General features: G+C 39.7%; 1 protein-coding gene across 38 annotated transcripts in view; it reads right to left on the reverse strand.

Moving 5' to 3' along the window:
* TFDP2 (transcription factor Dp-2) overlaps positions 1-26,569 on the reverse strand; it is a 205,487-nt gene that overhangs the window by 18,572 nt on the left and 160,346 nt on the right. For 16 of the 38 annotated variants that reach the window (XM_054552767.2, XM_054552766.2, XM_054552769.2 and 13 more), the window contains 5 exons: positions 17,916-17,960; positions 15,369-15,531; positions 10,296-10,442; positions 6,350-6,418; positions 520-671 (listed from right to left, as the gene is read on the reverse strand). In XM_054552767.2, the coding sequence (XP_054408742.1) occupies positions 520-671; positions 6,350-6,418; positions 10,296-10,442; positions 15,369-15,531; positions 17,916-17,960 (576 nt within the window). The remainder of the gene's footprint in view (positions 1-519; positions 672-6,349; positions 6,419-10,295; positions 10,443-15,368; positions 15,532-17,915; positions 17,961-26,569) is intronic. The other 22 variants (XM_009239372.4, XM_054552777.2, XM_054552778.2 and 19 more) reach the window with 3 other exon arrangements.

Raw genomic sequence — 26,569 nt, forward strand, 5'->3', positions numbered from 1 at the left:
CACAATTTAAAGAAAGCAAAGAATGTGCCAGGCATTTTCATGTCTATTCATACATTCATTAATAAACAGAAGCATGCATAACTATGATATAGCAAAACAAAGAAATAATTGGTTTAATGCCACATGTTGACCTAAAATATTTCTATAATAAACTATGACAGTGAATCACCAATGAATCTACCTTGTCCCAGACCCACAGTGCTGGGCTAACTTATCACAGTTACTTGCTCAGAGTTACCACATACATGCAGCATGTCATAGGCTGGGCCCAGACACTGCCACACACATATAATACAGACAGCACAGTGCCTGGAACAAGACAGGGGACCACAGAGGGTGAGGGTTGGAGCGCACACTAGTGGAAGATTGCACCCATGGTTCAGGAGGTGTTTCATGTGCCCCAAGGAAGCCAGCCTTTGAGGGGTGCAACTAATAAAGTGCATCCTTCTTGAGTTTGCAAATGATATGAAAATGTTAACAGAAGGCCAGCCCTGCACCCATCCCTAGTTCTCCACTCACTTGTCACTGGAGATGCTGCAATCTATGACTGTTTTTCTGCTTGTATTGATGATTATGAATGGCAGCTGAATGGTAGAGTTCAGAGCCGGCGGGCCCTGGTTTTGCTGCTCATTTTGTCGATTTCTCTGTACCAGGTTTTTGAAAGCGATTTGCTGTAATGATCAATAAAAAGAATATGGTCAATTGTGCATAAGCGAGTTGGAATTTAAAAGAATTAAGATAATACCTTTAAAATATAGTTTAAAATTAGAGTTTAAAGAGACATCCTGCCTGCACTAATGAATTAATTTTAAAAATTAAACATTTAAGAAAGAATGATCCAACTCAATAAATACATTTTTCCATCATCCATAGAAACAGGACCTCACAATCTGGGAAAGAACCAGTAGGCACCTGGAACTCTTCAGCAAATGACACAGCAAAGGTGATACCATTTATCTAACACAGACTCCTGACAGTTTGGGGTCAAATATGCCCTTTAGGATGTGTAGCCCAGGGATATGCAAACATTTTAAAGCCACAAAATCGTTTCGTCAAATAAAATCTCACGGGAGGCTGGGCACAATGGCTCACACCTGTAATCCCAACACTTTGGGAGGCCAAAGTAATCAAGGTGGATTGCTTGAGTCCAGGAGTTTAAGGCCAACCTGGGCAACATGGCAAAACCCTATCTCTACAAAAAATACAAAAACTAGCCGGGCATGGTGGTATGTGCCTATAGTCCCAGCTACCCAGGAGGCTGAGGTGGGAGGATTGTTTGAACCCAGGAGGCAGAATTTGCTGTGAGCAGAGATCATACCACTCCATTCCAGCCTGGGTGACAGAACAAGACCCTGTCTCAAAACAAAACAAAAAAAACTCATGTAAAACAGATGGAAGTGGCGCTGTTCAGGCTGGCTGCAGTGAGGCCAGGTCCTAAGCTCTGCCACCTCTGCCCTCAAGCACAGCCACATGGTTTCTAAGGCACCTCCACAGAACTTCTCAGCAGCCTCTGGGCAGTTTGGAATCCAGCCCCAGCCTTCCCCAACCAGACATTTCCAGATGAGGTAACTGAGGCTCAGCACTAATTATAAGATACATCAAGGCCTAAATCTTTTTACTGGATCTTGCTGCTACTTTTAGTTATAACCATTACTCAAAAGCCAAAGAAAGTAATCTCCCTTTTAGGCGGAGGCTGCAGTAAGCCGAGATTGCACCACTGCACTCCAGCCTGGGCAACAAGAGCAAAACTCTGTCTCAGAAAAACCAACCAACCAACAAACAAACAAACACAAACAAACAAGTGATCTCCCTTTTTTTAATAAGGTAAATGTATGATAGAATTTCACAGCTAGAAAGACTGTATGCAGTTCAAGTTTTTCATCTGCTCAAGAAACAGATCTAATGTTTTAAAAGTTCCTCAAGTCAGAGCCATTCATTCCCCTTCATTAGCTTGTTATAATCTTGTCACCCAGTAGTGATAAATTTATTTTTTACATTTTAGCAATCTTATGATCAGTATTGTTTATTTCAGGTTCTGGACCTTAACTAAAGTTTCAGTAAGATTACTATTATTGGCCAGGCATGGTAGCTCACACCTGTAATCTCAGCACTTTGGGAGGCCAAAGTGGGAAGTTCTCTTGAGCATAGGGGTTCAAGGATGCAGTGAGCTATGACTGTGCCACTACATTCCAGCCTGGGCAACAGAGCCCTTTCTCAAGAAGAAAAAGAAAAAAAAAAAGGAAAGAAAAGAAGGGAAGAGAAGGGAGGGGAAGGGGAAGGGGAAGGGGAAGGGGAAGGGGAAGGGGAAGGGGAAGGAAAGGAAAGGAAAGGAAAAAAGAAAAGAAAAGAAAAGAAAAGATTACTATTATCTTAAAATGGCTGAGTGCTATCTCCCCAAAAGGGGAACATTTACTCTTTGATGCACAAAAAATAATGAACACCAATTTATTGTAGACCTAAGTGTGTCCAAAAATCACTATCAATAACTAGCACTATCAATATCATTACCAAACATTATTGAGGTTACATTTCATTATTTTCTGTTGCTAAAAAACGAATTCATTGCTTAATTCATTTAATAATGAGGAAAAATTATGATTAAACTGTGGAACTGAGAAAAAGAATTACATGCTTAAATACTCCTGCATAGCTTCTCTTCCCTTTTACTAGAATACACATCTCAAGAGCTGTTCCTACACTTTGCCTAACTTGGTGTCCCTAGTGCCACAAGAGGACCCTGGTATATGGGGGAATATAAGCAGTGATAACTAATGGCCCTTACGTATTTGTGATTCACTACTTAATGCTGTGTACATTTAATAGTATCAATGGTTTTTCAAGTGAAGAGAGCAGTAAAAACATAATGTTTTCATTATTTATTTTTTTTTTTTTTGAGACGGAGTCTCACTCTGTTGCCCAGGCTGGAGTACAGTGGCACGATCTCAGCTCACTGCAACCTCCGCCTCCCGGGTTCAAATGATTTTCCTGCTTCAGCCTCCCGAGTAGCCAGGACTACAGGCACCCGCCACCATGCCTGGCTAATTTTTGCATATTTAGTAGAGGCGGGGTTTTACCATATTGGCCAGGCTGGTCTTGAACTCCTGACCTTGTGATCCGCCCGCCTCGGCCTCCCAAAGTGCTGGGATTACAGGCGTGAGCCACTGCACCTGGTCATAATAATGTTTTTTTAACACTGTCACAAATTTCATACACCATATAATGTTATTTTGGATAGTAAAAGGAAAAATAATCCACTTATTTTGAACTGACTTATTTGTTGCCCTTTGATTGATTTCCTTTGGCCTTTTGTTCTTTTTCAAACTCATTAACATCTATTCCAGAGGCTGAACAGCTTTAAGTGTGTTCATTCATTTTCCTACGCGTTCATTATGGAAAAGGTTTAAGGGTTGGGAAAGGGCACTTATAGAGATAAAAGCAGGATATTGGGATTATCTACAGGTTTGCTTTACTCACACCATTCTTCTACTACATTACCAAAAATAAAAGAGAGGCGGTAGCAAGTAGGTAATAGTTACCTGTGTCATATGACATGAGTGAGTTGTGACATTAGCTTATAAAAAAAAAAAAAATCAAGTGAGCTTAGCCACAGCAAATGGATTACTTATTTTTTATTTTTAAATTTTTTTTTTTAAAAAAAGACGGAGTCTTGCTCTGTTGCCCAGGCTGGAGTGCAGTGGTGCAATCTCGGCTCACCGCAACCTCTGCCTCCCGGGTTCAAGCAATTCTCTTGCCTCAGCCTCCTGAATACCTGAGATTACAGGTGTGCACCACCACGCCTGGCTAATTTTTGTATTTTTAGTAGAGACGGGGTTTCACCATGTTGGTCAGGCTGGTCTCAAATTCCTGACCTCGTGATCTGCCCACCTCGGCCTCCCAAAGTGTTGGGATGACAGGAGTAAGCCACCGCGCCCGGCTGCTTAATTTACTTTCTATGACAACTTAATTTATTTGATGAAAGGAAAAAAACTGAACTGCTAGGAGGAAATAAGTTTATTTTGTTTTTTTTTTTTTTGAGACGGAGTTTCGCTCCTGTTGCCCAGGCTAGGGTGCAGTGGGGCGATCTCGGCTCACTGCAACCTCTGCCTCCCGGGTTCAAGAGATTATCCTGCCTCAGCCTCCCAAGTAGCTGAGATTACAGACATGCGCCACTATGCCTGGCTAATTTTTTGTATTTTTAGTAGAGACGGGGTTTCTCCATGTTGGTCAGGCTGGTCTCGAACTCCTGAACTCAGGTGATCTGCCCGCCTCCGCCTCCCAAAGTGCTGGGATTACATGAGTGAGCCACCACACCCGGCCTTCGGAAATAAGTTTTATGTTTACCAGAAGACCACAAGTTGATTTCAGTTATACTTTGGGTTTCACTTTAATGTTTAGAGAGACCTGTTTCTATAAATGTTGACAGCCAGGTTGCCCCTGGGTGGAACTCTTCTATAACTATTTGGTTTGAGAGACAGTAGAGGAAAAGAAGTTCAGGACTTTAAAAAATAAAAGAACAATGTTCATGGTACAGAGGTAAGCAGGGAAAAAATACGGTTTCATTCTTTGCATCAGGCATCTAGAGACGGGAAAGTCCTACACACATGAGGGCGATCTTGCCCAGCACCATTCTTTCTGATAGGCAGATGGCTATCAGGTAGGCATGCTGATAAACAGGTTTTTAAAAATAACATGCCAAAAAAATTAAGCTCCAAAATGTTCCATGGTTTTGAGGAAATTCCAGGAAGGCCCCAGAAAGGGTTTGGGGCATGAGCTCTTAGGCGATACTGCAGATAACTGTGCAGGGATAGGGACAACAGAGAGGCTGCCAGGGGGAAGAAGATGGCAGCACAGGAGTTCAAGGAGGTGTGTTTGGTAGAATTCTACAGGCAGGAGCATAGGAATAAACTGTCAGTTTCAGCTTTTTTTTTTTTAAAGCTGCACAATATTCTCTTCAAACAAAACATTATTATTTATATATTATATATATATAATTTTATATTGTTATATATTTTATATTGTTATATATAATGTATATATAGTATATACATTATATATTATATATAATATATACTATAGTATATATAATGCATATAGTATATACATTATATATTATATATAATATATACTATAGTATATATTATATAATATATATTGTATATAATATAGTATATATTATATACAATATATATTATATAATTAGATATTGTATATAATATATAATATATTATACACATATATGATATATCATATATTATATATTATATAATATATGAGATATAATTATATCATATATGAGATATAATTATATCATATATGATATGTAATTATATACCATATATTATATATAATATATTATAATTATATATGATATATAATTATATACAATATATTATATATAATATATTATAATTATATATAATTATATATAACAATATATAATATATAACTATATATTATATATTATATATAACTATACGTTATATATATAACATATATATATAAAACACATATATATATAACACATATATATAAAACACACATATATATATAACATATATATATATAACTGGCCTAAATTTTGGTATTTCTATAAATCTTACTGAAACAGACCCAGTGTGGTGGCTCATGCCTGTAACCCCAGCACTTTGGGAGGCCGAGACGGGTGGATCACAAAGTCAGGAGTTCAAGACCAGCCTGGCCAAGATGGTGAAACCCCGTCTCTACTAAAAATACGAAAAAATTAGCCAGGCGTGGTGGTGGGCACTTGTAATCCCAGCTACTTGGGAGGCTGAGGCAGAGCATGGCTTGAACCCGGGAGGTAGAGGTTACAGTGAGCCAAGATCGCACCACTGCACTGCAGCCTGGCAAAAGAGTGAGACTCAGTCTCAAAAAACAACCACAAAAATCTTACTGAACTATTTCATGCCATTCTGTCATTTACTGATAAAATTAAGTATTACAGGCAGATTTGATTACTGTACTTGAAGCACCTGAAATTTAACTAGCTTCACTAGTGGATATTCCAAATTCGGGCTAAAATAAACAAACACAAAAAGACCCCTGACAGTTTATGTTTAGAGAGGCCTGAGTGTCAACAGTGAACTGCTGCCTGGTGTTAAGTCACACACAGTGCAGGGAAGCTGCTGTGGAGCTGAGATGATGGCAACAGATGGGACCATCTTAAGGCAGAGCACATGGATGGCAACAAGCTAGGAGGTGAGAGAGGCTGCCCTGTGGTGAGGGCTCACCACACACCACTCAGAGGCACCACAATTAGAAAACATATTGACTCCAAAAGGCAGGAAGTGGAGAAACAGGGAAGGTAATGAAAACATCTTGGCATCTTTACCTGTAGGAGAAGTTCTTGCAGTTGGGCCCGCTTCTGCTTTATCCGTTCTATCCGCCTCTGCTTCTCTATCTTTAAAACATTGGTTACAAAATAATATGAGCATAGGTAGAATATAAAGTGTCATTCACTTTCCAGGTCCCTATTCTGAGATAACAATTTTCCCTAGAGAAACTCAACCCATTTTAACAATATGAATAAAGACAAATCATATCTTCATAGGGGGCAGGGGCTGGAGTGAACAAGTAGACACAACATCAGATCTGTGGCAACTGTCATCAAAAATGAAATCATACACTTAATGAATACTTGTTAACAGTACTTGTTACAATTCTTATTCAAGTTCTAATCAAAGTAATAGTACCACTTAGTTTATACTCACTCTATCTGCCAACATAAAAGTAAGCACATTATCTTAATTCATCTTCACAAAAACCTTATGAGTTAAGTCCTGTTGCTACCCACTTTGCATCGAAGGGAATGGAGGCAGAGGGCTTAAGTAACTACCTGAGGTCACGCAGCTAGTGAATGGCAAGAGCCAAGATTTGAACCTAAATCCTCTGGTTACAGGGACTCTATTATTAATTACTTTGTTATATTACTCTTCTAAGAATAAGGCAAGATCTTATTTACAATTTCAGCTTAGCTGACTCTCCAATGAGGACAGCTGATAATACAGGTATTTCACACATCATGGTAGGCTGGGTGTGGTGGCTCACGCCTGTAATCCCATTTGGGAGGCCGAGGGGGGAGAATCACTTGAGATCAGGAGTTTGAGACCAGCCTGGCCAACATGGCAAAACCCCATATCTACAAAAAATACAAAAGTCAGGTGTGGTGGCGCGCCTCTGTAGTCCCAGCTAATTGGGAGTCTGAGACACGAGAATCGCTTGAACTTGGGAGGCAGAGATTGCAGTGAGCCGAGATCAAGCCACTGCACTCCAGGCTGGGCAACAAAGCAAGACCCTGTCTCAAAAAAACAAAAACAAAAAAAAAGAAACATGTTTATTGGACAAATTTTCCAGCTTCAAACCACTGCTTTTTTTCTCAATCTGATAACTACTTAGAGAAAACAGACATTAGGGTCTGAACTTCCTTGCAGTTGAGTTCCTCACTGTCTCCTTGGGCAAAAGCCAATGACATCTATTAAGAAAATTTATGGCCAGGTGCGGTGGCTCAGCCTGTAATCCCAGCACTTTGAGAGGCTGAGGTGGGCGGATCACGAGGTCAGGAGTTCGAGACCAGCCTGGCCAATAAGGTGAAACCTCATCTCTACTAAAAAAAAAAAAAAAAAAAAAAAAAATTAGCCAGGCGTGGTGGTGGGCGCCTATAATCCCAGCTACTCGGGAGGCTGAGGCAGGAGAATTGCTCAAACCCGGGAGGCGGAGGTTGCAGTGAGCCAAAGATCACGCCATTGAACTCCAGCCTGGGTGACAGAGCAAGACTCCAACTCAAAAAAAAAAAAAAAAAAAAAAAAATTTATAGGAGCCAATTGGTTTGGACTGAGCTCCTGCACTAAGCCCAACAGACGAAACTAAAATGGAGTCACTCATGCTGAAGTTCCGTGCCACCAGGCCAAAACTGAGTTGTTTATCTGACCTAGGAAATCAGGAGAGAAAGAGAGAATAGCAAACTACCCAAACAGGCCAGTTACAGCTGGCATAAGAGTCTTCTCTATTTTACCCTTACTAGGAAAGTAACATTGATATGTCCAATCTGCTTTTTGTTCTGTTTCTGCCTCTATCTGCCTTTGCTGCTTCTCTATCTTTAAAACACTGAAGAATGTTCAACCTCTTCTGCTCAGCTTATAGGAACACTCATTCTACTTACTAGTGAGGTGTTGCCAGATTCTAGAATCACAAATAAAAGGCAATTAAGATCTTTAAACTAAATTTGTTACAATTTTGTCTTTCAATCATCAAATAAGACGTTTTTCTTCTCTGCTCCAGCAGATTATCTCTTACTTGCTCCGCATCCAGTCCAGTCTGTACTAGCAGTTTCCATTCATGGTTCCTCTATCCACCACGTTTTACTTTTAAATTACTTAAGATTCACTGTAAAATCTGTGTGGCGTTCTGCATTTTAAAAGATGTTGTAGGAGCATCCCTTTATCAGAAGCTCTGACAAGCCAGGCCCCTTACCTGTCCCTCATCCAACCAGGTCAAGCTGCACTGATTCTACCTCTAAAACACCTCTCCTATCTCATGGCCGCTGCCATAACTCAGACCATCTCTAATCTGCCTCCCCCATTCCATTTCCTTCCCTACCTGTTAATTTTATTTCCAACCCACTGGCAGAGTGATCCTTTAAAAAACATCCTATCAACCCTTCTCTTTGTAATTTATCAACTGCTTCCCTTTGTTTACAGGATCAGGTCTCCACTGCTTAACACTTAGATATCCATCTTCCTTTCTCCATGCCTGTTCCCTAGCCACACCCAGCTCCAGGCAAGCTTTCTCATGCCTGTCTCAGCCCATGCAGCACCTCTGTCTGGAAGGCCCTCCCCACCCTTATCCACTTGGCAAACTACTCCCACCTCATGCCTGAGCTCTGGGATTATCTCCTTGGTAAAGCCCTCCCTCAGCCCTCTTTGCAGAGAATCTGTACATTTCTTTCTTAGGAGTAATCACATTTTTGGTAACTCTTTTACATTTCTCTTCTCCCTGGTTAGAATGACAGTTCCTTGGGGTCAGAGATTTGCCTTGTTTATATAACCTGTGATTAAGCACAAGGTAGATGTGAATAGGTTTTTTTTGCTTAATGAGTCTTTGGTATCAGCTCAATATTACCGGTCATGAAAATGATGCTCAAATTCCACTCTATCAGAAGGAAGAAAAACAAGAAAAGGAGGATATTTCCACTGTAGCATATGAAAAATATTATATAGCTTCTGATGAATATCTGGTTTCTCTCTCCATCCATAAGTATAATAATACCAAATAACTGAATTGCTGGGGAGAAAAAAGACTGAGAAAAACAGGAAACCAATCTTAATTATCTCCCAAAGCTATATATATATATATATATATATATTTTTTTTTTTTTTTTTTAAAGATGGTGTCTTGCTCTTGTCGCCTATGCTGGAGTGCTATGGCACCATCTCGGTTCACTGTAACCTCTGCCTCCCGGGTTCAAGCGATTCTCCTGCCTCAGCCTTCCAAGTAGTTGGGATTACAGGCGTCCGCCACTGGCTAATTTTTGTATTTTTAGTAGAGACGGGGTTTTACCATTTTGACACCCACCTCGGCCTCCCAAAGTGCTGGGATTACAAGCGTGAGCCACCGCCCCTGGCCCAAAAGCCATATTTAACCTCAGTTTACTCCATTTATGGCCATGATAGTAAAATTATGTCAAGTCAATTTAGAAACAGTATGTCAGGGAACATGCTCATTTAGGAAGAATTTTCTATAATGCTTAAAGTTAACAGAACTTAAAATGCTTCTGCATACATCATTCCAAAATTCTATCCATTCTGGTAAAGACACAAATGAAACACTGTTCATTCTGTTGCTACTATTTCTAAAGTCAAATGTAAAAGTCTGACTTTCACAGCTATATTCAGAATATTGTGTAACCAATAAAGGAAATAAACGGCCAGTTTGATCCATTTTTTTTTTTGGATACATAGAGCAAGCATCTCATCAAATAAGATACCATTTCACCAAAAGTTTATTAGTAGAGTGCTCAGAATTAACTTAGGATGAAATAAAAATCTTCTCTAAGAAACAGTAAAATCAAATTGTTATATCCCTCAGTTTCATCATTTGCAAATTAAACTGTACACTATACCTATAAGGCACCTTCCAATTCTAAAATTCTACAGTCTGTTAAAAAATGACATAGTATACATGAAAAATTGGAAATATTTTATATTACAATTACATTTTTAAATTAAAATGCCTGTGATATAAAATAATGCAAACAGCTATTCATAAACAGATTTTCTCACCTCCAGATTCTGACATTCCTGAGCAGAATTGGTAGGCAGGCCAATCCATTTGATTTCTTTTTTTTCCTTTGAAATTATGTTCATTGCCATTAGCACATTTAAAGCATCATAAACTCTTCGCCTAATGTTCTTCTGATCGTAAGCCTGCTAAAAAATATTTTCACTGAGTGATAAATTTTAAGGGTTAAGATACAGTCACATGATATGAATATATCAAATTAATATTACATATTCAAAGTGCTGGAAGGATTCTATTTTTTTATTTAGCCAACTGACAAAAACATCCAAAAGAATTCTATATTCCGTGAAAATATCCTTCAAAATTAAAGATGAAATAAAAATACTTTCAAACAGTATAAAACAAAATAATCTTAAAAATAAAGATCATGTTACCTGCAGATCTACACTGAACTATACTAGGGATTTCTTCAGGTAGAAGAAATATCATCTAAGATGGGAGCTTAGATATGTAGGATAGAATGAAGACCAACCCAAAAAGTAAATATATGGGTAAATCTCAATTTTCACTGTATAAAACAATAATAATGCCTTATGGAGTCTAGAATACAGAACTTAATATACATGACAACAAATAGTATACATATTAACAGAAAAAGGTATTGGAGGTAAAGTGTTCTAAGCCCTTGCATTATCTGGGAGGATTTTAGACTTAAAAAAATCAAGGACATTTATTCAAGTTCTGGGTAAAACTGTGCTTCTCAAAATGTGTTCCTTGACCACTGCTGATCTGCAAACTGTCTCCAATCTACAATGGGACTAGGAACTTGTATCAAAATATAATCCTCTATATAACAAGGGACACTGTTCAGTTCAGCTGACCATTTTTCTTCTTCTTCTTCTTCTTCTTTTTTTTTTTTGAGACAGCGTCTCGCTCTCTCGCCCAGGCTGGAGTGCAGTGGCGCAATCTCAGCTCACTGCAACCTAGACCTCCCGGGTTCAAGCAATTCTTCTGTCTCAGCCTCCCAAGTAGCTGGAACTATAGGTGCACACCACCATGCCCAGCTAATTTTTCTATTTTTAGTAGAGACGGGGTTTCACCATATTGGCCAGGCTGATCTTGAACTCCTGACCTTGTGATCTGCCTGCCTCGACCTCCCAAAGTGCTGGGATTACAGGCGTGAGCCACCGTGCCCGGCCTTTTTCTTCTATTTTTTGATAGTAAGACTTACTCAATGAAGGAAACCATGCTGGTTTACATTGTGGAACAAGGTCCTCAGGAAATGCAACGATAATAAAGGATGGTGGAGAACACTGAATCCACCTAAATATAAAACTAGATCTAAATAAGTGGGGGATTTAAGTTATAGAACTGAATGTAAATATTAGAAATCTTGACAATGGACCAGGAGTGGTGGCTCATGCCTGTAATCCCACCACTTTGAGAGGCCAAGGCGGGAGGATCACCTGAGGTCAGGAGTTCAAGACCAGCCTGGCCAACATGGCAAAACCCCATCTCTACTAAAAAATACAAAACTTAGCTGGGCATGGTGGCGCATGACTGTAATCCCAGCTACTCAGGAGGATGAGGCAGGAAAATCGCCTGAATCCGGGAGACGGAGGTTGCAGTGAGCCAAGATTGAGCCACTGCACTCTAGTCTGGGTGACAGAGCTAGACTCTGTCTCAAAAAAAAAGAAAAAAAAAAAAAAAAAGAAATCTTGACCCTGTAGAAACAATGATACTATAACAACAAGTACTGGGAGGAGGCAATGTGATAGGTATGCCAATTTCCTCTTTTTGATATTGGAAGGGATATGGATGTTGTTCAAAGCAGATTAAATAATAATAAAGGGTTCAGCACAATCTATTTATTTAAAGTAATAAAAACAACTATTTTTCTGAGACAGAGTCTTGCTCTGTTGCCCAGGCTGGAGTGCAGTGGTGAGATCTCAGCTCATTGCAACCTCCACCTTCTGGGTTCAAGTGATTCTCCAGCCTCAGCCTCCCGAGTAGCTGGGATTACAGGCACCCACCACCACACCCGGCTAATTTTTGTATTTTTAGTAGAGACAGGGTTTCATCATGTTGGCCAGGCTGGTCTCCAACTCCTGACCTTGTGATCCGCCCGCCTCGGCCTCCCAAAGTGCTGGGATTATAGGCGTGAGCCACTGCGCCCGGCCTATAGTAGTATTATTATTCTTTTAACAAATATACTAATATATCTAATCTGAGTCCTATGGTAGAAGAGAAAAATGGAAGACAGAAAAAAACATACATTTTTCTTCATAACCAATAGATACTGTCTACAGGTGGTAACTCAAGGAACTTAAGTTATAAAGGTAACCAACTGAAGAACTGAGACTACAAGCATTCTAAATTATCAGAAAAATAACAAAGCAGTGAATAAAGAGAAAAAAACTCAACCTTTGTTTATATCCTGGGAAGGTGGTGGTGGTAGGGTATTAGTAAAAATGTATTTTAGATATTGAAAAGTGCTAAGAAGAAATGCTTCATTGTGGTGACAGGTGACTGAAGATCACAAGGCAGGGAGAGAGAAGCCATATGAATACCTAGCGAAGACTGCTCTAGGCAAAGGAAACAGCAAGTGTAATGGCCTGATCAGGGACAAAACATGTAGCTGGAGCATAGTGACATGTGGCTGGAGGGTAGTAAATGAGAAAGTGCATAGCAGAAGACGAGATTAGTGAGGTAATGGTGGGCAGGATCCCAAAGGGGCTTGCAGATCATCGTGAGAACCATGGCTTTCACTCAGAAACAGAAGGCTATATACTTTTTTTTTTCAAGTGCCTAGAGAACATGAAAAGAAAAAGAAAATCACCATATAATGGCTCCCAAGGAAAATCTCAATGTAATCCAAAAAAAAAAAAGGGAAATAGTTCAAATAGACAAATTAAGTAATAAAAGTAAAACTGTAAAGCAACAAACAAAACTTGGAACTATAAGAACTCTTTCTAAGGCAATTCTTATGTCAAAGAACAAATTAAAACCAAAGTTACAGAACATCTAAAGAATAATATATCAGAATCAATAGGATAGGGCTAAATCAGTGCTCTAGAGAAACAGTCATAGCCATATATATATATATTTTAAAGAGACGAAGTTGGCCGGGCGCAATGGCTCACGCCTGTAATCCCAGCACTTTGGGAGGCTGAGGCGGGTGGATCACAAGGTCAAGAGATCGAGACCATCCTGGCCAACATGGTGAAATCCCGTCTCTATTAAAAGTATAAAAATTAGGCTGGGCAGGGTGGCTCACGCCTGTAATCCCAGCACTTTGGGAGTCTGAGGTGGGCGGATCACGAGGTCAGGAGATCAAGACCACCCTGGCTAACATGGTGAAACCCCGTCTCTACTAAAAAAAAATACAAAAAATTAGCCAGGCATGGTGGCACGTGCCTTTAGTCCCAGCTACTCGGGAGGCTGAGGCAGGAGAATGGCGTGAACCCGGGAGGTGGAGCTTGCAGTGAGCCGAGAGAGGCGCCACTGCACTCCAGCCTGGGAGACAGAGCGAGACTCCGTCTCAAAAAAAAAAGTATAAAAATTAGCTGGGTATGGTGGCGGGCGCCTGTAGTCCCAGCTACTTGGGAGGCTGAGGCAGGAGAATCGCTTGAACCCTGGAGGCGGAGGTTGCAGTGAGCCGAGATCACGCCATTGCACTCCAGCCTGGGCGACAGAGCAAGACGCCGTCTCAAAAAAAATAAAAATAAAAATAAAATAAAATAAAATAAAAGAGACGAAGTCTTGCTTTGCCGCCCAGGCTGGAATGCAGTGGCATGATTGAATTCCTGGGCTCAAGCAATCCTCCTCTCTGGAGTAGCTGGGACTACAGGTTTGTGCCACTGCACCTGGCTAATTTAAAAAAAAAACTTTTTGTAGAGGTCAGGCATGGTGGCTCATGCCTGTAATCCCAGCACTTTGGGAGGCTGAGCCTGGAGGATCACTTGAGTCAAGGAGTTCAAAATCAGCCTGGGCAACATAGTGAGACCCCATATGCAAAAAATAAAAAATAAAATAGATAAAGAAAAAAAAATTTTTTCTGTAGAGGCAGAGCCTTGCCATTTTTGGTCCCAGCTACTCAGGATGCTGAGGCACAAGCATCACTTAAACCTGGGAAGCAGAGGTTTCATTGAGCTGAAACTGCACCACTGTACTCCATTTATTTGAGACTCTGCCGGACAACTGAATTTTTTATAAACATACTTATGTATTCCTTTTCCAATTAAAAATAAAATTTTCTTGTTGACTTAGACATTGAAGAAACAATAAGATTCAGAAACAATAAAAAACTATTGGATAGGGGACCAAATTTTTTTTCTTTTTGAGACGGAGTCTCACTCTGTCACCCAGGCTGGAGTATAGTGGTGCAATCTTGGCTTACTGCAACGTCCGCCTCCCAGGTCCAAGCAATTCTCCTGCCTCAGACTCCTGAGTAGCTGGGATTACAGGCACGTGCCACCATGCCTGGCTAATTTTTTGTATTTTAAGTAGAGACAGGGTTTCACAGTGTTAGCCAGGATGGTCTCGATCTCCTGACCTCGTGATCCGCCCACCTCAGACTCCCAAAGTGCTGGGATTACAGGCGTGAGCCACTGCGCCAGGCCAAATATTTTTTGAATGTTAAAAAATAAAAACAAAAAAAAACTAAGGCTGGGTACAGTGGCTCACGCCTGTAATCCCAGCACTTTGGAAGGCCAAGGCAGGTGGATCACCTGAGATCAGGAGTTTGAGACTAGCCTGGCCAACATGGTGAAACACTGTCTCTACTAAAAATACAAAAATTGGCTGGAAATGGTGGTGTGTGCCTGTAATCCCAGCTACACAGGAGGCTGAGTCACAAGAATAGCTTGAACCTGGGAGGCAGAGGTTGCAGTGAGCCGAGATCGCGCCACTGAACTCCAGCCTGGGCGACAGAGCGAGGTTCCGCCTAAAAAAAAAAGAATTCCCTCCAAAATAAAACTCAACAACAACAAAAAAATCCCCCAAAATAAAGGATGAAACCCTCAAGTATAGTCGTGATTGCTCAAATCTATAACAAAGATAACACAAAGAGGTAGCATCCATCAAAATCAATGTCAGGTTCATGATTTACCTACCGAATCAGCAGCCAAATGGTTATTTGAATTGGTGAACTCTGACACCAGCTCATCAGCGACTTCATTGTACGATGTTGTACCTTTTCGTTGAACTTTCTCACACACTTTCATTGAAAAGTGTCTCAAGCCTTTCCCATTTTTATCTCCTTTTTTGCTTCGTTTACTAGAAGGGAAAAAAGTTTTTTTTACTCCATTATACATATTAGAGACTTTCTTTACAAATATCTGTAAGATAATGCAAGAAGACAGTAATTTAAGTTTTACTTCAGGTGTCAAAAATTTAAATTGAATAGAGATGAGAAAATGTTTATTTAAACTTACTTTTTGCCTTAAAGGCCTAATAAAGTATAAAGTTAGAGTGTTTTTCTATGCACAGCATTTATTTATTCAACAAATATTTATTGACCAGTTACTATTCTATGCCAGATACCGTTATTGACACTGAGAATAAGTCAGTGAAAAAACACAAAAACTCTGCCCTTGTAGACCTAACATACTTATCTTTTCCTATTCTATGTAGATTACAGTTTTTTACTGAAATTAAAACTACAGTCATTTGCCACATAAGGACATTTCAGTCAATGATGGGCCGCATATACAACAGTAGTCCAATAAGATTACAATGGAGCTGAAAAATTCTCATTGCCTAGTGATGTAGTAACCATCGTAATGGTTAATGTGAGTAATAATGCATTACTCACATGTTTGTGGTGATGCTGGCAAACAAACCCACTGCTCTGCCAGTCCTATAAAAGTCTAGCACATGCAATTATGGACAGTACATAATACTTGATAATGATAATAAATGAGTATGTTACTGGTTTCTGTATTTACTAAACTATACTTTTCATCATTACTTTACAGCGTACTTCTTCAAATTATAAATTAAAGTTAACTGTAAAAAGCCTCAGGCAATCCTTCAGGAGGTATCCAGAAGAATGCATTGTTATCACAGGAGATGACAGCTCCATGTGTGTTACTGCCCCTGAAGACCTTCCAGTGGGACAAGATGTGGAGGTGGAGGACAGTGATATTGATGATCTTGACACCCCTGTAAGCCTAGGATAATGTGTCTCAGTTTTCTTTTTTGGAGAGAGAGTCTCGCTCTATCCCCTAGGCTGGAGCGCAGTGGCGTGATCTCAGCTCACTGCAACCTCCGCCTCCCAGGTTCAAGCGATTCTCCTGCCTCAGCCTCTCGAGTAGCTGGGATTACAGGTGTGTGCCGCCACACCTGGCTAATTTTTGTATTTTTAGTAGAGATGGGGTTTCATCATGTTGGCCAGGCTGTTCTAGAACTCCTGACCTCAGGTGATCCACCTGCCTCGGCCCCCCAAAGTGCTGGGATTACAGGCGTGAGCCACTGCGCGTGGCCCTCTGTCTCAGTTTTCTTTTTTGGGTTTTTTTTTTTTGGATTCAGGGTCTCACTCTGTTGCCTAGGCTAGAGTGCAGTGGCGCCGTCATGGCTCACTGCAGCCTAAACCTCCTGTGCTCAAGTGATCCTTCCACCTCAGCCTTCCAAGTAGTTAGAATTACAGGTGCATGTCACCATGCCTGGCTAATTTCTTTTTTGTAGAGACAGGGTCTCGTTATGTTGCCCAGGCTGCTCTTGAACTCCTGACCTCAAGTGATCCCTCCCATCTCAGCTTCCCAAAGTGTTGGGTTATAAGTGTGAGCCACCCTGCCCAGCCACGTCTCAGTGTTCAACAAAAAAGTTTCAAAAGTAAAAAAAAAAAAAAAAAAATTAGAAATTAAAAAACAAACAGAAAAAAGCTTATGGAATAAGGATATAAAGAAAATATTTTTGTACAGCTGTACAATGTGTAATGATTAATCAGGGTAACTGGGGTATCCATCATCTCAAGCCTTTATTGTTTCTTTGTATTAGGAACATTAGAATTCCATTCTTCTAGTTACATAAAATATACAATCAATTGTTGTTAACTACAGCAACCTATTGCACTACCAAATACTAGATATTATTCATTCTATCTAAGTGTATTTTTGGACCCATTAATATGTTTGTGGGTTTTTTTGGGTTTTTTTGAGAAAGAGTCTCACTCTATCCCCATGGAGTGCAGTGGTACGATCTCAGCTCACTGAGAATCCCGGGTTCAAGCGATTCTCCTGCTTCAGCCTCCCGAGTAGCTGGCATTACAGGCGCCTACCCCCATGACTGGCTAATTTTTGAAGTTTTAGTAGAGATGGCGTTTCACCATGTTGGTCAGGCTGGTCTCGAACTCCTGACCTCAAATGATCCATCCACCTTGGCCTCCCAAAGTGCTGGGATTACAGATGTGAGCCACTGCTCCTGGCCAATATTGTTTGTGTTTTAAGTCAAGTGTTACTACAAGAGTAAAACAGTTTGAGAACATTAAAAAGTTTATGAAGTAAAAAAGTTATAGTAAGCTAAGGTTAACTTATTATTGAAGAAGAAAAAATCTTTTAAAAATAAATTACTGTAGCCTAAGTATATAGTGATTATAAAGTCTAAAGTAGTATGCAGTAAAGTCCTAGGCCTTCACATTCACTCACCACTCACTGACTCACCCAGAGCAACTTCCAGTCCTGCAAGCTCCATTCATGAAAAGCGCCCTATAAAGGTGTATCATTAAAAAAAATCTTTTACAAGGTATTTTTACTCTACCTTTTCTATGTTTAGGTATGTTTAAATACACAAATACTTATCACTGTGTTACAATGACCTATAGTATTCAAACCAGTAACATGCTGTGCAGGTTTGTAGCCTCGGGGCAATAGGCTATACCAAGTACCTAAGTGTGTAGCAGGCTAAACTACCCTGGGTTTGGGTAAGTACACTTGATGATGTTCACACAACGATGAAATCGCCTAATGAAGCCTTTCTCAGAACATAGCCCCTCATTAAGTGATGTGGGACTGTGAATATATTTATTGATAAATAATTTACATGTTCTATGTTATGTACATAGAAACAGATACTAAACATGCAGTTTTAAAAGGAATATGAGAAAAGGATATCTACTTTTGTTTCCCTACATTCCCAAAGAGTTGTGTATGCATCCCTTGTGATAGTATAGGATAGCATACGTATCTTACCTCACAGACTACTTATTTGAAATAATGTGAAATCACTAAAATATACTGAATGGTATTAAGTAGCGGAGTAGAATGGTGAGATTTTCAGTTAGGCAGACATTCTCACTGCAAAGCAGAAGATTTTGGAATCAGAATTAGTAACAGTAGAAGTGAAATTTATGAGGCAAAAGCAGAGACACAAAGACCAATTGAGAGGGTATTGCAATAGTCCAGGTAAGAGAATATGAATCCCCAAACTGGGGCTGTGGTAGGGCAGGAGACAAAAAGATGGGTTTACAAAATTTTAAAAGACAAAAAATCAGTAAAATTGTCTGAAGTGGAGGGTAAGGAAGAAAGGAATAGTAGAATGACCTCTAGAAAGAAGGGTCATTTACTGAGATCGAAGAGATGAATTAAATTTATGAGTTGCATTTTAAACCTCCTAATCAGCACTGTCCAATACCCCTAGGCATAACTCACATGTGGCTCCTGAGTACTTGAAATGTGGGAAGTGTGAATTGAGATACGTCATAAGTTTAACACACTGGATTTTAAATACTTAATGTAAGGAATGAATGTAAAATACCTCACTAGTGATTTTTATATTTAATTACACACTGAAATACAATATTTTGGATATACTGGATTAAATTAAAAATATTAAAATTAACTTCAGATATTTATTTTCTTTTAAAATTTCTATTAGGCAGAAATAATGTTGTGTATGGGATTATATAGCCAGGAAAAGAACTGGTTAATGGCTTAAAGTAAATAAATTTCTCAACTTAGTGTTTACATGCTTTTTTCTTCTTCTTTTTTTTTTTTAAAGACTACTCAAGTAGTCTTTACCCCCTACTGAAGTAGGGGGTAAAGTGTAGAACAAGGAGTTCGATCTGTGTTCAACTGATTGTGAACAATCAATTGAGATAACTCACTACCTTCAGGCCAGCCAGTGACATACTTTTGAAAAGCCAAAAGTGAAGCAGGGTTGTTTTTCATCCAATTCTTGGTCTTTTTGTTAAAGGCAGCAATAAGATAGGGTGGTTTCGGTCAATCACTTGGCTAATTGGCTCTCTATAGTCATACCTGGATAATATTTGTAGTCATACCTGGATAATATTTAAAGGAAGAAACTAAACATAGTCCTTAAGTAGGAACAACTACAATTTTGACAACTATTATGAAATAGTGATGGCTATACTCTTGAAATGTAGATACAAGCCTACATGTAAGAGTTTTATAAAATCAGTTCAGTGCATAAGTTGATAAAAAACTTGAAGAAAACTTGGTTAAATATCAACATTAGTAAACTATCAGATACATATTTTGAGCAGTTTACTCAATTTAACTCTGATCCACAGTCCTTCATCTGAAAAATGCAGAATACCCATCTCACAAGTTGTGAGGATGAAATGCATAACATATGGTACACTACAAGTGATTTTATCCCCTTCATGAGCTGCTAGAATTTTCATAAGCAATATAAAACCAAAGGGCACTATTCAACAATGGCTGAATCTAGAAATTAAGCTTATTATTTGGAAGGTTAATAGAATATCATGCCAAAACTCAATTAACATCAACATTAAAATTCAACAAAGAAGGTTAAAAGAGTCAACACCTGCCATACACAGATGAGAGATTTGGTCCTGCAACCAATCCAGTAAGCCACTTTCAAAGTTAAGCAAAAAATGTCTCTAGTTAAAGAACACTAAAAGGCAAAACGCTATATAAAGAACTACAACAACAAAAAACCAAACAACTCAATTCAAAAACGGGCAAAGGGCCAGGTGCAGTGGCTCATGCCTGTAATCCCAGCAGTTTGGGAGGCCAAGGCAAGTGGATCACTTGAGGTCAGGAGTTCAAGACCAGCCTGGCCAACATGGTGAAACCCCATCTCCACAAAAAAATACAAAAATTAGCTGGGCGTGGTGGTACACATCTGTAATCCTAGCTACTCGGGAGGCTGAGGCATGAGAATCACTTGAACCTGGGAGGCGGAGGTTGCAGTTCAGGCCACCACACGCCAGCCTGGGAGTGAGACTGTCTCAAGAAAAAAAAAAAAAAAAAAAAGGGCAAAAGACTTAATAGTCATTTATCCAAAGATATACAAATGGCCAAAAAGTACATGAAAAGATGCTCAACATCACTCATCATTAGAGAAATGTAAATCAAAACCATAATGAGATGCACTTCATACCCATTAGAATGGCTATTAAAAAAACAAAAACTGAAAACGAGAAAGTGTTGGAGAGGATGTAGAGAAACTGCACCCATTATGCACTGCTGGTGGAAATATAAAATGATACAGCCACTGTGGAAAACAATATGGCAATTTCTCAAAAAAGTAAATATAGAATTACCATATGATCTAGTAATTCCACTTCTGGGTATATACCCAGATGAATCTGAAAGCAGGAACTCAACAGATATTTGTACACCCATGTTCATAGCACCATTATTCACAATAGTTAAAATGTGGAAGCAACCCAACTGCCCACCAATGGATAAACAGATAAAATGTGGTATATACATATAATGAAATACATTCAGCCTTAAAAAGGAATAAAATTCTGATACATGCTACACTACAGATGAACCGTGAAGACATAAGTGACATAAGCCAGACATAAAAAGATAAATATTGGGCTGGGCGTGGTGGCTCACACCTGTAATCCCAGCACTTTGGGAGGCCGAGGTGGGCGGATCACAAGGTCAAGAGATCAAGACCATCCTGGCCAACGTGGTGAAACCTCAAAATACAAAAATTAGCTGGCGTGGTGGCACGTGCCTGTAGTCTCAGCTACTTGGGAGGCTGAGGCAGGAGAATTGCTTGAACCCAGGAGACAGAGGTTGTAGTGAGCCGAGATCACGCCACTGTACACGCCTGGCAACAGAGTGAGACTCCATCTCAAAAAAAAAAATAAAAAGATATTGTATGATTCCACTTATATGAAATCAAATTATAGTCAAAATCATAGAAAGTAGAACAGAGGGATTGTGGGGGAGTGTGGCAAATGTAGTGTTGATGCTTCATGGGGACAGTTTCAATACGGGATGATGAAAAAGTTCTCGAGATGGATAGTGGTGACAGTTGCCCAACAATTTATTATTTCTCCATGGTTCTTTTGGTTTTGAACTGACTTATGTTTTGTTGTCTTTTATGCTTAAGTTTTGATAATTTCATGGCTTCATTAGCCAGTGTATTTCTGCAAATAAGATGCTGTAGTTTATGTATTATGTTATGTATTTCATCGTCAATTATGGCTACAAGACCAAATTCAATATGAGAGGGGGTCATGTTTCTGAGCAAAACTAATACAAACTCTATTGTATTCATTTTACTGTTCTTCTTCTTTTTTTTACATTGCTCCTTGTGGAGCAGGACTACCCCATAGGTAACGTGCCCAGAGTAGCCTGTTCTTCATTCTTTAAGTTACTTCCATTGTCACATCTGCTTAACTACTACTGCTGCCACCTTCCGAAACGGTATGCCTTTTCTTGAAAAAAATAGTTCAGGATGCTTATTTCACCATTAGAAAATGAGGATTAAAATAAAAGTTTACTTTTCTAATTTAGCTGATAATTTTAAATAATAAACCCAGGCTTGTTTGAAAAATTAAAATAACTGTAAAAATGTTATAAAAATGAATGTTAAAAATCCCTATTTTGGCCAAGCACAGTGGCTCAAGTCTATAAGCCTAGCACTTTGGGAGGCCGAGGCAGGCAGATCGCCTGAGCCCAGCATTTCAAGACCAGGCTGGGAAACATAGTGAGACCTCATCGCTACAAAAAACGTAAAAATTAGCCAGGTGTGGTGATATATGCCAGCTACTCAGGAGGCTGAGGCGGGAGGATTGCTTGTGCCTAGGAGGTCGAGGCTGTAGTGAGCCATGATTGCGCCACTGCACTCCAGCCTGGGAGACAGAGCAAGAAGCTGTCTCAAAAAAAAAAAACCAAAAAAAAAAAACCACCGATTTTTTCTTCATAGATTTTCTATATGCTTCTGGGTTACATTTGACAAATTAACCTTAATAAAAATTAACTCAAAGCAAAGACCTAAATGTAAGAGCTAAACCTATCAAACTCTTAGAAGAAAACGTAGGTGTTAAGTCTTTGTGACCTTGGATTAGGCAAAGATGTTTTAGATATATGACACAAAAGCATAAGTAACACAAGAAAAAAATAAATTAATTAAACATCACAATTAAAAACATTTGTGCTTCAAAAGACACCATTAAGAATGAAAGGTCAATTCACAGATTGGAGAAAAACTCTGCAAATCATGTATTTAATAAGGGATTTCCATCTAGAATATACAAGGAATGCAAATCAAAATGCTTTAAATTAATTTTTATTAATGAGGTACCATTTCACAAGAAGTGTTAGCAAAAACGTGGAGAAACTGGAATACTCATACATTTTTATGGGAATGTAAAACGGTACAGCCACTTTGGAAAACAGTCTAGCCATACTCAAAAGGGCTAAACAAAGAGTAACTGTATGACCCAGCAATTCCACTCCTTTGTCTGAGCTTAGTCTATAAAAGATGGGTAGGAAAACACCACAGGAGCCCACAACATGAGGAAGAAAACTTTCCTTTTCTTCTTATGTAGTCCTGTCCCATCATCTAGTGACTTACAGCCTACAAGTTGAGAGTTACCTGGCTACAGTGTTTAACTTCTCCCTGAGTTTTTAAATGTAAATTTTCATTGACGTACCTAACACATAGAGAAAAGTACGCAAACCATCTGTGTTGTGTCTCCTTCTAGTTACAGTTCCACCCAAACCCAACACCTCAAGAATATCTGTTACCATGACTTCTATTATAGTTTTACCTATTTTGAACTTTAAATTAAAATCATATAATACGTACCCTTTTGTATCTGACAACACTATTTGAGGGATTCATTCACACTTTTCATGTGACTATATTTCATTCATTTCATGGTATGAATACACTGCAATTCATTCATCCATTCTGCAGATGGGCATTTGGTTTGTTTCTAGTTGGAGGCTAATAGTGTTTCTATAAACTTTCTTGTACATGTTTTTGGTGAATGTGTGCACAAATTTCTGTTGAGTATACACAAGGAACAGAATTGATGAGTTACGGGTATGTGTATATTCAACTTCAGCAGATACTGCTAACTCCCAAAACAACTGTACCAATTTATCCTGCCACCAGCAGTGTATGAGCATTCTAGATGCTTCATATCCTTGCCAAACTTAGCACTGTCTATCCTTTTCATTGTAGCCATTCTGATGGATGTGAAGTGGTATTGCACTGTGGTTTTCATTTGCATTTTTCTAATGATTAATGCTGATAAGCACTTTTTCATGTTTACTGGCCTGTTCGTATTTTTTGCTAGAATAAAAAAATTCTGTTCATTTTTATATGCCCTTATATCCAGCAACCTTGCTAAATTCATTTTTCTCATAATTTGTCTGTAGATTCTTTTGTTTTTTCTTGGGATACAATCACATCATCTGCAAATAGTGCCATTTTATTTCTTCATTTACAATTCTTTTATTAAGGCTTTCCATTTTGTTTCTTGGCTTACTGCACTAGCAAGAATTTCCACTACAATACTGAATAGAGGTGTTGATTAACTAGGGATCCTCCTTGTTTCTTATGCCAAGTTGAAAGCTTTTTATTCACTACTAAATGTAATGTTTGCTGTCAGGTTTGTGTGTGTGTGTGTGTGTGTGTGTGTGTGTGTGTGTGTGTGTTTTTTAGCCAGAGTCTTGCTCTGTCACCCAGGCTGGAGTACAGTGGTGTGATCTCTGCTCACTGCAGCCTCTGCCTCCAGGTTCAGGCAATTTTCTTGCCTCAGCCTCCTGAGTAGCTGGGACTACAGGTGCATCCTGCCATGCCCAGCTAAGTTTTTGTATTTTTAGTAGAGACTGGGTTTCACCATGTTGCCCAGGCTGGTGTCCAACTCCTGAGCTCAGGCAATCCACCCACCTCAGCCTCCCAAAGTGTTGGGATTACAGGCATGAGCCACTGCGCCTGGCGTGTGTGTGTGTGTGTGTGTTTTAAAGACATTCTTTGTGTGTGTGTGTGTGTGTGTGTGTGTGTGTGTGTGTGTGTTTTAAAGACATTCTTCTTGGCCAGGCACGGTGGTTCATGCCTGTAATCCCAGCACTTTGGGAGGCCGAGGTGGGTGGATCACTTGAGGTCAGGAGTTCAAGACCAGCCTGGCCAACACGGTGAAATCCAGTCTCTACTAAAAATAGAAAGAAAAAAAAAAAAATTAGCCGGGCATGATGGCAGGTGCCTGTAATCCCAGCTACTTGGGAGGCTGAGGCAGGAGAATCGCTTAAACTCAGGAGGCAGTGGTTGCAGTGGGCCAAGATTGTGCCACTGCACTCCAGCCTGGACGACAGAACAAGACCCTGTCTCAAAAAAAAAAAAGAAAAAGAAAAAGACATTCTTCTCATTCTGTCACCCAAGCTGGAGTGCAGGGGCCTGATCTTGGCTCATTGCAGCCTTGACCTCCTATACTCAGCAATCCTCCTGCCTCAGCTTCCCAAATAGCTGGGACTATTTGGGAGTATACCACCATGCCTGGCTAAGTTTTGTATTTTTTCTAGAGATGGGGTTCTGCCATGTTGCTCAGGCTAGTCTCGAATTCTTGGGCACAAGAGAATCGCCTGTGTTGGCCTCCCAAAGTGCTGGGATGCCAGGCATAAGCCACCATGCCTGGCCTGCTGTTGGTTTTTGCCAATTGTCTTTAACATACTAAGTTCCCTTCTATTACTAGTTTGCCACTTACCATAATGAGTAGAGTTTAATCAAGTCATGTGCTTTTTTCTGTATCAACTGATCATAAAATTTTTCTCCTTTATTTTGTACAAAACCCTAGATTCTCAGCCTCCTGCCCACAAACGGCAAACAACCCCATATCTAAAAGCTACTGTGGAAGTCCCTCATCTTTCTGAGGTTCTTCCTGCTCTAGTTTTAGCCCCTGTAGTTCTCACTGCCTCAGTAGATTTCTGGTATCTTCAAATAAGACGATCCCAGCTATTCTCTGCAGCAACACTAGACTGCTGCCAAGTTATTTCATTAAAATAAAAATTCTGTTTTCATGTTTTAATATCTTGAAGAACTGTTTTTAGCAATCTTTTTTTTTTTTTTTTTTTTTTTTTTGAGATAGAGTCTCACTCTGTCGCCAGGCTGGAGTGCAGTGGTGCAATCTCGGCTCACTGCAACCTCTGCCTCCCAGGTTCAAGCGATTCTCCTGCCTCAGCCTCCCAAGTAGTTACAGGCACGCGCCACCATGCCCAGCTATATTTTGTATTTTTAGTAGAGACAGGGTTTCACCATGTGGACCAGGATGGTCTCGAACTGATCCGCCCGCCTCAGCCTCCCAAAGTGCTGGGATTACAGGTGTGAGCCAACACACCCAGCCGGCAATCATGTTTTAAACTTCACAGAATGTTTTTCTTCTTTGCTTCTTTTCCATAGGATCTTCTTTTTCTTTCATGAATATTATCTCTTCTCAGGAACCTTCAGACCTCTCAAAGGGTGATAAGTACAACTTTATTTTATTGTTCTTTTTTATCTTACTGCTCTACATCCTCTTGGGTCATAACTTTTGTTTATTCATCTTGTTCCTTTTCTTTCATCACAGTTTTCCAAAAATGTCCTGTTCTTTCATGTTCACGAATGTTGGATTCAAGTTTTCAATATATAGAGTTTACATGAGCTTCTTGTATGCAGGCTTGTTTTCCTAAGAAGGTTCCCCCACTTGTGGAGGGCTAACCACAACTTCTGTGGATGTGAGTGGGCCATGCTGGCAACAAGCTTAACTTCAGGTTGTATTTGCTGCTAAGCAGGCAAGCAGGCAGCCAGTCTGGTCTCTCTCTCTTCCCACAAATACAAATGCCAGTATGAGGAAAACCTGTTCTGGGGCATACTAAAATTCTTAAACCCAGCTGAAGCAGGCAGTTGTTTCCCTGGGATCAATTCTCCAAATTTCAGCCCTGGGGGAGAAATGTTTCTGGGGCAACTGCTCTGTGTATGGAGGTGGGATAAGAGGTACAAGGGGATTTGAAGGGTTGGGATGGTTCAGCTGGCCCAGCTGCTAAAAGTCTTTATTTAATCACCCTCCTTACTTCCTCCAACAATTCATTCTTGCTTT

The sequence above is a fragment of the Pongo abelii genome, chromosome 2 (assembly GCF_028885655.2).
Source record: "Pongo abelii isolate AG06213 chromosome 2, NHGRI_mPonAbe1-v2.0_pri, whole genome shotgun sequence".
Classification (NCBI taxonomy): domain Eukaryota; kingdom Metazoa; phylum Chordata; class Mammalia; order Primates; family Hominidae; genus Pongo; species Pongo abelii.